General features: G+C 37.4%; 1 protein-coding gene across 6 annotated transcripts in view; it reads left to right on the top strand.

Moving 5' to 3' along the window:
* Nucleotides 1-12,810, top strand: part of BBS9 (Bardet-Biedl syndrome 9) — a 512,444-nt gene that overhangs the window by 394,256 nt on the left and 105,378 nt on the right. For all 6 annotated transcript variants that reach the window (XM_081288277.1, XM_081288276.1, XM_081288275.1 and 3 more), the window contains one exon: nt 3,715-3,897. In XM_081288277.1, coding sequence (XP_081144403.1) covers nt 3,715-3,897 — 183 coding nt within the window. The remainder of the gene's footprint in view (nt 1-3,714; nt 3,898-12,810) is intronic.

Raw genomic sequence — 12,810 nt, 5'->3', positions numbered from 1 at the left:
AGAAACATATCCAATGAGACGGAAACTTAAAGAGAGACGATGCTTCTCCCGGATTGATGTATTTTGGGCCTTGCTCAGGAAAGATCCTGTGGCCTGGGCTGCTGTCTCACTGAGAAGTCATTCTTCCACGCAGCTGTGTTTAGTAAGTTGGGTGGGTCCATGATCTGACATGCAGTTATACTTAGTGAGAATTTCCTCTCGATAGCCGAGAACGTGCATGAAACTTTCACTTAAGTCCCCAAAATGCCCCAAATATTTCTTACGATTTGATAGCTACTCCATCAGGCAGCACCCACACTCAAGAGTACTCAGTGGCTGCCCCAGTGCCTGCTCTTTTCTCTGACATTCTGGTTCCTCTTTGGTACTTACGCAGCTTACATTTTTAGTTTTGTGAAATATCCTTCCCAGCATAAAAGATTACTCTTCCCCAAGCAACCAGCCTCCACTTTTCTGCTTTGTTCAAGTTGTTTCCTTCTTTTTTAAAGCTCTCTTACCTAATGTGTGTGCTTTAGGATGCATTTCAGGTACCTCTTTTCAGTGGTGTGCTGGTAAATATTTAACAACAGGCTCTGTGGCAAGGAGAGGGAGTATAAGAAGCCTGACTCCTTAACATTTGTTGGTTTCCATGTTGTAAATACTTCCAGGGTGGCTGATTTCAGCTGCCAATGTAAGGTCTCTGAATGCAGAGTTGGAAAGAAATGGGCAGTAGCCCACTATTGCAAAGTGTTTCCAATGTACAGATATAATAGGCAGAAGTAACCTTGGAGCCTACATCAAGTAGGAAGAAATGAGTTTTGATTATTTATTACCTTAGTTTTTAATGTAATTTATTTAGTTTTAAGTTTATATAATCTAATTTTTAGCAATGGCAACTGGTTTGCAAAATCCCTGCCAATTAAACAATTGTTTTTTTCTCAGGACCTGGGAAGGGCTGATTGAGCCAGCTTCAGCATGCCACTGGTTCTCCCTTCACCTTCTCTTTCCTAAATCTTCAATACTCAGCTAGCAGTAATCTCAAGCAGGCTATGGAGCGAGACAACTGTGAAGTTTGAATTCTGTTCTTTCATCTACTAGGTGTACGATCAGACTGACTACTTAATTTGCAGATCCCAATGCAAAATGAAAGTGAGGGTTCTTGTTAAAAAGGCAGATATTAAAACAGCTATTAAAATAAGACTTTTTTTTCTTTAGTGGTCTTGCTTTCACAGCTTCCAGTGGTGTTTTGTTTTGTTTTAATTTTATATTTAACATATTTCCATGTAAGGAAAAATGTAAAAATTTAAACTATAAGCATGGCCTTTACCCCTAATCTTTATATGTTAATGCCAGTTTTAAAGGCAAATGTAAAAGCATTTCACTCCTGTGGGAATGCACTTATCTTCTGCTCATGTTTGGGCTTCATTGTTCCATTGACTTCAATTACAAAACACAGGTTCAAAAATAAAATTCTTAAGAATCTCAGGACAGACACATAGTAGAGCCTTAAACTAAGTGTGGGCCTCTTCTGAGTATGCACACAGATTACATACCCTGTGTACAGTACCAGGCAAATGCCAGACATTAGTTGAACCTCAAAGTTCTCATTTGTGAAAGAGACATGGTATCAACTAAGTTGCATTGAAAGCATGAGGACTGAAGCCACGATACCTGCATAGCACAGAGCAAAATTTGAGGCACCAGTCTATGCTCAGTTAATTAGAGGGATTACCATTAAAATAATAATCATAACGTTAATGGAACCCTCCTTTAGAGTCTATCCTGTTTTCCTTATATGGTCAATTTTTGCTTCCTTGACCTCTTTTCCTTTCTTTATTATGGACTCTCTGAAGGTACAGATTAGATCTGTCACCATTGTCCCTACAGGGTTTCCCTCAAATTCTTGCATATACCTGCTAGTCAGTAGGTATTTAGGACCTTGATCTTTGAATGATTTGGATGTTTTGACAATCAGCATCTATGTCAATATCATGGCTCCACAATGAGGCTTAATTGTTAACATTCACAGGGAGAAAAACGGTATAAACTTAGATTTTTAACAGGAGTCAGTTGTAATCATGGTGAGGGTGGGGAAGTATATAAATCCAGGTGTTTTGGTTTAAGGAAAGTGGCTTCTCTCCGTCTCTTTAAGGGGACTTCTTGAAGTAATAGGAAGGGATGAGTTCCAAGCCCCATTTGAGTAAAAGAGGCCCCAGGGATATTAACTCTAGCCCACAGTAATCCATCCCTTTGCTAACTTCTTTCACACTTACTTTCTGTTCTGCACAAGTAGGACATTATTATAGTAATGTTTCTTCCCACTAATTGGTTGTATATGTATGTTTTCTTCCCAAAATTTAAAAGATCCTTGTGGGCTTTGAGATATCATGTACTTCTTTTGAATGCCAATGGCAAGCACAATACTAGGCACATAATAGGAAATGTACTTTCTGTAGCATTGGTCTTGGTTCAAACTTCCATAGCTCCTTGGAGAGCTGAATGTGAACTGTGATTACCTTTTATAACTCCTGTAAGCCCTCCGCTAAGTGGCAAAGAATCCTGATCTGTCAAGCATTTTCAGGCAAGGGCCTTCAGTTGCACCCTCTCTCCCTATCTTGTATCTCTTTTCTAGGGTCTCCCAGATACTCTGAGGACTTTCCCTTTATAGCCCCTCTCCCCACAGTGAATTGAGAGACCACACAGCTGTAGACTCTGCTTGTTTGAATGATGACTTTTTAATAAGCCCTTTGGGCCAGAGTCAGTAAGCCATGAAATATCACCAAATGGCTCATCTGCACCAGACTTCTGAATCTCATCAGAACTCTAGTCCCTCAAGCTGACAGGGACTTATAGAAAGGAACTCATTGCCTTGGCCTTTGCTATTTGTGTTCTTGGGACTGTCAGCCTCTGGAGCAGTCAGTTCATTACTTTTAATGAGCACAGAATTCACCACGATATTAAAATAAAATAAAACACCATTGGGCAGCCTTGGATGTTCCATCCAATTGTTGCTTTAGTTCTTTTTTCCACAGGATTATTCAAAAGGATTAAAAAAAAAAGCAAATTCTAGTCACTCTTGCCAATTTTTATCCTAAGTAGGTTTGGCATTGTAAAGCTAACACACCCTAAACTTTTTTTTTTCTTTCATGTCCCTGTGGGCTGTTCCTGACATTTGGGTTAAAAACTACATTATTCAACTGGCCTAATGTTTGAAATTATCTGCCTTTTAGATATAGTCAATAAATATTTGCTATTCTAACACTATGTAACATATAAAGACTAATATCAGGGGAAGATCATTACTTTCTGAAAAAAAGGTATCATGAAATTATTTTGAACCCTAAGGAAAATACAATTATTTTGAAAGAATATTTTAATTGATTGGTATCCATGGCTGGTAATAAAGGCTATAATAAACCTTCTTAGAGGTTGCTTGTATTACCAAATATTGAAGGTCAATCAATGGTGAAGCAGACACTGAACAATGTCTGCATTAAGCTGATGTTGTGGATATTTTCATCTTCTGGCCATATGGATTTGGAATTACTTTGGACATTTTTTTAAAGAAGGAAATGAGTAGATGAATGATAACTCTTTTATTGCTCAACATAGCTTATGCTTGTGAAAGACAAAGTTCATCAAGTTGTTTTAAAGAAAAACAAAACTGTGCCAAATGTAATTTGTTGAGGGCTCAAGAATTGTGAAATTATCCCTAACCAAAGTTTGTAATTTCTACAGGTAATAGCTCTAGCAGATGCTGTTGAGGAAAACCAAGGCAATCTGTTCCAGGCATTCACCAAGCTGAAAAGTGCTACCCATTTGATGATTCTGCTGATCGGCCTGTGGCAGAAGCTTAGTGCTGACCAGATTGCTATTCTGGAAGCAGCATTTCTGCCACTACAGGAAGACATGCAAGAATTGGTAAGGACCCACATGCCTGCAGTGGAAACGGCCAGTGTTGTTGAAAAGATTTTGGTTTTGGAAAGATGTCACATGGCTATCCATGTTTTCTAAGTTATCAAATAAAGCCTTGAGATTTTTTTTTTTTTACAAAATGCTTCTTTTTTTTTCTTTAAGCCATAATAAAGTGTCAAATGAGGACCTTTATTTTTTTCTAGAGCTATTTTAAAAATAGGTATATAGTCCATTTTTATGTGATATTCAGTCTATTTTTTATGTGCTCTTCAATCACTTAGAATCCAGGGAAACAGTCATTTGACAGCCTGAGTGATGGCAATAAACCTTCAGTTTAGCTAATCCTTTCCTTTTCCTCCAGAGAAAACAGTACAGCCATTTTAACCTGTTCAGTATTCTTAAATTTAAGTGTCACTTCAAAGGTTAGAGAGAGCTGAGATGGCCTTGCTATGACAGGAATAGTTCCTTTCATTTATAGAGTTCTTTATAATAGTTTATAAACTTTTTTGCCCTCACCCTAGAATGGGCAGTTTAGAATTAAAAGGGGGAAAATGAAGGTGATAATTGAATTTTTCAGTGAAGGATTATTTAAATAAAAACATCTTAGATCCTTTGAAACATAGAGGTATATATAACCACCAGATGCCATTCTGGGTGACTTTTTCTTAACATCCTTTTTTTTTTTACTGATATAATTGTACATAAAGGTGGACTTTGTTGTCACAGAGTCATACACACATAGCAGAATTTGATCAATTTCTCTAAGTGACTTCTTCTATGTTTTTATTTACAAAAATAATATATATTTTAGAAATTAGGGACCCTTGAACTTAGTGTTTTGTACTAGAGTAAATGCTTTCAAAGGAAAACTTGTTTCAAATTCACTTTTTTATACCTTTATTTTATTTATTTATGTGGTGCTGAGGATTGAAGTGCCCCATGCATGTGAGACAAGCACTGTACCACTGAGCCACAACCCAGCCCTCAAATTCATTTTAAAGCCAAATGTGAGGACATGGTACTAAAAATAATAGTTCTGGAAATATATTTTTAGGTGCTTGTCAGGTGCTATTTTAATTATGTCACAGAGATAGTTAAGGTACTGTCTTCATCCCTATTTCATATATGTGAAAATTATGATGTGACAGTGAAGTTCCTTTCTGAAACTAGAGGGCAACAGAACCAGTATGGATACAGGTCTGCTTGCTTCCAAAGCACATATTTTTAACCAGCACACCATATTTTAATGAAAAGAGTCCTGAATATAATTTTGAAAATCACAAGTTTTGTCAGTTGAATCAGATTTTTCGACAATTGGGTCAAAAAATTGTCAGATGACAATTTTTATTAGCAATTGTTGTTGAAACTGGTTTGTACATTTTATGTGTATTATTTATAGTCCTCACTAAATTCATGCAAGGTGAATATTTCTACCTTTCCATGGTTATTTGTTCCTGTCCCCATATACTTCAGAGCAAGAGTACCCTATTGCTTTTTATATCTGCAGTACGTGGCACAAGGCTGAGCATAGTGCAGTCAGTATTTGTTGGGTGGGTGAGCAGAGAAAATGGTGACAGTTACCAAGGTGGCCTTGTGGAACAGACATAGAGGATGCAGTCTACCACTGGAGGAAGCAGGGCAGAGCCAGCTACGGAACTTGTAGAGCTCAGTGCAAAGGATATTGCAGTCCCCTTGTTCATGAAGTATGGAAAAGTGCTGAAGTGTTGTTAAAACAGATGTGGTAGTCTCCCTTATCCTTGGTTTTCACTTTTTGTGTTTTTTTTAACCTGTGGTCAACCATGGTCCAGAAATATTAATATTTGTCTTGATTCTTGAGAGAGAAAGAGAGAACATGTGTATTCACATAACTTTTATTACAGCATATGGTTATAAATGTTCTATTTTATTATTGGTTTTTATTGTCAATCTCTTACTATGCCTAATTTATAAATTAAACTTTATCATAGGTATGTACATAGGAAAAAACAATATACCTAGGGCTTATCCTGTGCAAGGTTTTAGGCACTCACTGGGTTTTTGGAATCCCTCTCTTACCTACTTACCCTGTAGGTAAGAGAGGGATTATTGTACTAAAAACAAAGCAAGGTAGGTTGCTTTCTTCCTTCCCCCCTCCCTCCCTTCCCCCCTCCCTCCCTCTCTGCCTCCATCCCTCCCTCCCTCTGCCCCTCTCTCCCTCCCTCCTTTCTTCCTCCTTCTCTCCTTCCTTCCTACCTGGATCCCTCCCTCCCTCTCCCTCCTTCCTTCCTCTCTCTCTCCTTCTTCCTTCCTCCCTCTCTCTCTCCTTCCTTCCTTCCTTCCTTTCTTCCCTCCTTCCCTCCCTCCCTCCCTCCCTCCCTCCCGCCTGTCTCCCTTCAACTTGCCATGGTGCTTTTTGTTGTTGTTGTTTGGTGCTGGGAGTTGAGCCCAGCCAGGGATGCTTTACCACTAAGCTAGATCCCCAGCCCTTTTCATCTCTTATATTGACACATGGTCTTGCTTACTGAAAGACTTGATAAGTTGCTGAGGCTGGCCTTGAACTTGCGGTCTTCCTTTCTCAGCCTCCTGAGTTGCTGGGATTATATGAGTGTACCACCATGGTTGCCTTGCAATGGTGCTTTTTATTTACTATTTCATGTCCTTCTAAGAAAAATTAAAAATCTAAACTATTAGTATAAAATTTACCACTGATCTTTATAAAGAGCAGTGCCATTTTGAAATACAAATATGAGAGCATTATGCTCATATGAAGACTCAACAAAATTACACAACTTGTATTTCATAGCTTATACATGCAGATGTGTTTTGTTTTTACAGAACTATGGAATTGCTGCACAAGATTTAACTTTTTATTTCACTTTTTGTTTGATATGTGCCATACTCCAACACTTGGAAAAGGAACTCTGTGTGGCTGCATCTTTCCCTTTCATTCCATGTTATCATTTTCAATGAAAGTGGTTTCATGATATGGGAAAGAAACAGGAGTAAGAAAGGATAGAGTAGACTTCCTCAGTCATTCATGTTTCTTTGAATGCTACTGAATTCTTTCTTCATTTAAAACACTTTCTGGTTCCAGTGAAAAGCCTCTTGAGCTGTCAGTGTCCCTGATTAATCATCTAGACACAGCGTACCTTCCTCACTTGAGCATCCCACGCACCCTAGGGCCATGGCACTTCTGAGGTTTCCAGGCTGTTTGTGAATGGGACAGAAAGGAGAGATGGGACACACACACTACTCGTATCTTCCCTTTTCATACACAGGCTCCATTGCCCCATCAGACTTTGCCTACAGAACACAGTTCAAAAATAAAAGTACTAAGAATTTCAAGATGGTGACAAAAAACAAAAACAAAAACAAAAAAACATTAAACTGGGCAGGAGTCCCTTCTACATACAAGGGCCTGAGTGACCAAGCAGCTCCATTGTTTATTAGGAAGCTACCCCGAAACATGGAAGAACTTCCTGGATATCAAGGTTCTAAATGTAGGAACTGATTCCTAAGAGAGACTGTGGTGTTTCTTACTCCAGTGATGATTAAAAGCAGCCTCTTCTGTCTGGAAGTATATTAATAAGTGTGATCATCCCTGTAGGCAAGTAAGTGGACTTAGTGTCTTCCCAGAGCCTCTTTCCACCCTGCATCCTCTGCAACCTTTTCTTTCATACCTCCCAGAAAACATGTAGAGGAAAATACTTTCAACTCTCTTTCAAATCTGGTGAGATTAGAAGGTGTGCATACTCGTTATGTCTATTGGAGTTATTAATGAGACAAGACATTTGATAAAAACATAGCTTGGAGAAGAATGAATCAAAAAAGACATTTTAATACTGCTTGTTATGCTCTTCATCTTTAATTAGGTTGTGGTATTCACTTTGGGCTTCTACTGTTGAGACAGCTTCTATGTCTTGAGAAAAAAGGAATCCTTTTTCATTCTTTAAGACATACATATACAGCATGTGGTTTTGACATACTCATTCACAGTCCCTCACATTATGCCTTTAGACCTCACAAATAAATGCTATGTGATGGGTATCCCACTGAGATGTGAAAATGAAATATGCAAACCTGAAATAACTTGGAAGGAGGGTGAGGCGGGAAGAAAGGAGTCTCTTACCAGAATGTTGAAAATATATCCCATATTGAAGTTATTATGATACCACAAAAATCTGAATGTAATTTAGATGGTTTGGTTGAGGGTAGATGGCAGGGTACATGTGGGAGGGGGGGACTTTAGACATGTGGACAACATTTTCAGAAGAGACTCTCAGCTCAAGGTCAGATGTCCCCACATGTATTGAGAGGTAGAAGAAAATGTTCAGAATATATTTTATTTACATTTCAAACAGCTCTGCATAATGATTGTGTTGTGTTGTTGTCTATATGGTATGTGTCAAAAGGCAGGGTAAATGCTATAGTAAACTCTAGAATATTTTCTTTCTAATGGTATCAGGTTCAGAAAACAGAATATTTAGAATTTACTATTGCTAATGGAAAAATAATGTTCTTTGCATTACATTAATCAATATTTTGTTTAAATGCTATTGCATTTGGAACAATATTGATCATTGTTTTCTTTGATCTGTGTTTTTAGTAATGCTTTTCCATTGTTGTCACTTCTCAGTACTATAATAGAGCAAATAAATGCTGGTATTGCAGACTATTACATATAATTTTTAAGGTGCTGAAACTTATATATGCCAGATGTATTTTTTGGGATACCCCCTTTTCACTCTAAGAAAAACATTAAATGTTCTACCTGGTATCTCAAAAAAAAAGAGCTCTTAAACTCAGTTCCATTATTGGACTTGATAGTCAGTAATTGTCATTACCATCTTCGTCTTCTGATGAAGTTTTGTGAAAAATAACCATCACAATATGTGATAGGGCAATTTTTTCTTTTTTTGTGCTGGGGATCAAACCCAGGGCCTTGCACTTGCTAACTACTATTGATCTACAGCCCTAGCCCTTGATAGGACAATTTTAAAATTAATTGTTTTCATACCTTTCAAATTAAGAACTAAGGATGTTTAGAGTAAATTCTCAGTGCAGAATGTAAATATCTCTACTAATCCACTACTTGAATTTTTTTTGAAAACATTTCATTTACCAAAGTCAGTGCAGACTGTGTTACTGTTTTGATTCTGAAAGAGTGTTTAATTATAGCATGAGATATATCTCCCTCCCATGATACCATACAGAAGCCAAATAAGTATGGCATAATAAGAAAGATCTTTTATCTAGTTATTTACTCAAGGAGTATTTATTGAATACCTAATAATGTTTTAGGCAGTGTTCTAGGCATACAGCATGCCTCAATAAACAAAGCAGACTGAGATCCCATCCTTTGTGGGTTTTCTTCAACATCATGGGCAAACATTGTAGTCCTGTGTTGTCTAATATAGTAGCCTCTTGTCACATGATATTAAATAAATTAAGTGAAATAAAATTAGAATATCACTGGCTGTATTTCAACAGCTCAGTAGCCACATATGTTCAGTGTTTACTACATTGACCAGCCTGTATATAGAACATTTCTATCATTGCAGAAAGTTTCTTTGGTCATCAAGAGAATTAGCTTCAGCACATTTTGATGAATGAAAGTAAGGTAGGACTCTGACATTAAGTTCTGCCATGATATTTTGCATCACTGGTCCCTGTTTCTAGTATCCTAGGATCATCATGGACATATGTACAATACCCAAATTCTCTCCCAGGAATAGATTTCTATGGAGAGATTTGTGTACCTATATAAAGGGGAGACAAGAAGTCGGCACGAGTACTGCTAGTTTCCCTTTGCTATGGTTTAGAAATGTCCCCCAAAGCTCCATGTGTTGAAGGCTTGATTGCCATCTGTTTTAGTCTTAACAGTAACTTTTAGGGGACACCATATATCCACACTAAAACATCAGTCCACCATCAAGGAGAAGTACCAGTATTTCCAAGTGGGCTATTTCAGGTGCTGTTGGGAGATAATGGAACCTTTAGGAGGTGGAGCCTATTAGGAAGTTAGGTCATTGGCAGCATGCTCTTGAAAGAGATAGGGGAACCCTTCCCCTTTCTGTCTGTCTCTTTGGCTTCCTGTCTCTGCCATGAAGTCAGCAGCTCCTCCACCTCATGCTTCTATCATGATGTACTACCTCATCAGAGGCCCAAAGGCAAAAGGGCCAATTGACTATGGAATGAAACCTCTGAAACTGTGAGCCAAAATAAACCTTTCTGCCTATAAACTTTTTCTATCTGTAATCGATTTATAAAGTTGATTATCTCAGCTATATTGTCACAGTGATGGAAAGCTGACTAATATACCCTTCCTGGCTTTGGCAGACATTGTAATCATCATGAATTTCCTGTTTAACTTGTACATAGTCTCTGAATACTTTTGAATACAACATTCTAGGTGGTTACATTTGGAGTTGGTATGTGGACAAAATCCACTTAGTTCATCTAGCAGATGGCAAGAGAGCAAAGAGGCGCAGTCAGTATCAACATTTCCAAGTGGGTTGTGTTGGATTTCTGTTCAATTGACTCTGAAGGAATCTCTAAGAAAAGAGCACTACACCCTGGTTTTGGGACCTGATTACATAGAATCCAAGAGTTGGAAGAAATATTGGCACATTGCATAGCATTTTGTTTGGATTTTTCTTTTCTTTCAAAGTACATTCAATATCTTCAGTAGATATTATCTACTATTTGAAAAAGAAAAGCTTGATTGTGTTCTTACGGGTTTAATAATTTAATAAGTCCCTAGTATTGAACTTTAAAAGTCCCTGGGAAAATTAGGATGGAAATTTACTTCAGTTGGAGGAGGAGATTTAGATCTCCTGCCTTACTTTTGATTGATTATTCCTTTTACAAACTGATATGAAAATAGAGACTTATTTTTAACATGTTCAACATGGTTCATGTGAGAAAACAGATGTTTATAATAGGAAATCCTATTGTGTAGAGGGACTTATCAAGGCTCACTTACAAGGTTTAAAGACTTCTACGTCACAGGTCAGATTTGATGTAAGGGCCATTGTGCCAGCTGTCTGGATTGAGTGATGACCGAGATGGCTAATCATTACCATTATTAATGACCTTTTCTTAAAAGGCAAACAAGAGGAGGAAGTCTGGTGTCAGTATTAAGTCTCCCTTTATGACTGTTCAAGTATCATCACAATTAAAACTGTCTATGGGAACATAGTGCAGAAAGTAAATATTTTGGTAATTCCCATGATCTTAGCCAGCAAGATAAACATGAAATAATTAGTTTTATGTTCATAATGGTCATTTACCATGTGTCACAGTTGCTAGTTAGTTGGGACTGGTTTTAAGAAGTTGTATAATGTTCTACCTCACTGAAGTTGAATATAACATACTTTAGCAAGAAGATGAGTTTCTTGCTGTTTAAAAAACTAAATAACTGAGGTACATCAGAATAGGAGCCAGGCAGGATACAATGCACATATTGTAACTCAAAATTTTTAAACTTTGTGTGTATCAGATATGAAATTGTGCTTTAAAGGATGCATTTAATGTTATTTGTGTATTTAAAAATTGGGAAAAACTCAGTAAATGAAGAATTAAAACATCAGTCTTCCTGGATAAGCCCTCAAATCTTTTGTGAAATAAGACGGGATTTCAAAGTAAATTAACTAAACAAGCAAAATTGAAACAATTGCAGTGAGGAAAATGAAGACCATCTCCTTCACAATGCTTACCATTTTGACTCCTGGTTGGAAAGGTGATTACATTAATTCAATTTCCTTAAAATACCTTTTCCTAACCCAGTTGAAGTCTGTTGATTACAGATAGATGATTATGACATTTCTAAGATAATACATTCTTTCAGAAACATACACATGGAAATTGGTGTCTTTCCTTTAAAACCAGCTTGCCCTCTGTGCTTTAGCCACATTCAGTTCCTTTTCTCTCTGCATCTCCATGTTTATTCCGTCACCCTGGCCTTCTGGTGTTCATTTGGAAATGTTTCTGGGAAACCCCCTTGGCTCAGGTCCTTGTTTTTCCACCTGGCTGCCCGTGGTGGCTTCTGTAGCAGCTTTTCTGCCCCTGTGTCTGCAGTGTTGAGCCAGTGTCTGTTGGACTCAGAGCCCACTGCTCTCCCCTGGCATGTTTGCTTCCATACTTACTGTGGCTCTCTTGGTCATTGTGTTCAGTTTGAACTCGGTGCCAGGTGTGTGGGACTTTCAGTCATTTGGCTCTACCATATCTTATTTCTAGAACTCATTTTTTATGTCTCCCAGCTTCCCCCTCCCCTTTCACTCTGAGAATGCTGAGTTTCCATGGATATGCAACTTCTTTCCATCAAACCAGGGCTGGTAATGCTATTTTTTTTTTTCACTTCAAATAGTATCTGCTCTTTATCCCTCTGCCTTCCTCTTTAAAGAGGCAGATCAATTTTTATTTTCTTCCTTTTATTCTGGCTTCCATTCTCTTGTGAATTTCACCTGGGGTTATGACACAATTTAGCTCCCATAGTATATATACTCTAAAATTGTCATATGTGCTTGTCTTATATTTCTTATAAAATAAAGATGTATTTTTTCACATCCCCACAGAATTCAAGCATTTAAGCATATAGTCATATGTAAGCAATCTAGGGATTGTTTAATAAGCTATTTATTTTCATAATGTCTTACATAATTATAGATGTTCCTCCAACAACTATGCAGTTTCTAAAAATTATTATTTGAAAAGGAAACATACTATCTCCATTTTTATAACCCCTAAATATTTTTGATTGTATAAGAAAAAACTTGTTCTTTCCCATACAGATATTAAAAGATACAGATAGATTGATAGCTAGGCACAACACATATACAGTCATGTGACACTTGACAATATTTTGGCCAACAATGGATTAAATATACAAACATGGTTCCATAAGATTATATCATTTGGTGACATTTAAGGGTACTCTAA

This window comes from Spermophilus citellus (assembly GCF_964194105.1).
Source record: "Spermophilus citellus genome assembly, chromosome: 3".
Lineage (NCBI taxonomy): Eukaryota > Metazoa > Chordata > Mammalia > Rodentia > Sciuridae > Spermophilus > Spermophilus citellus.
This window is presented reverse-complemented; position numbering and strand designations above follow the sequence as displayed.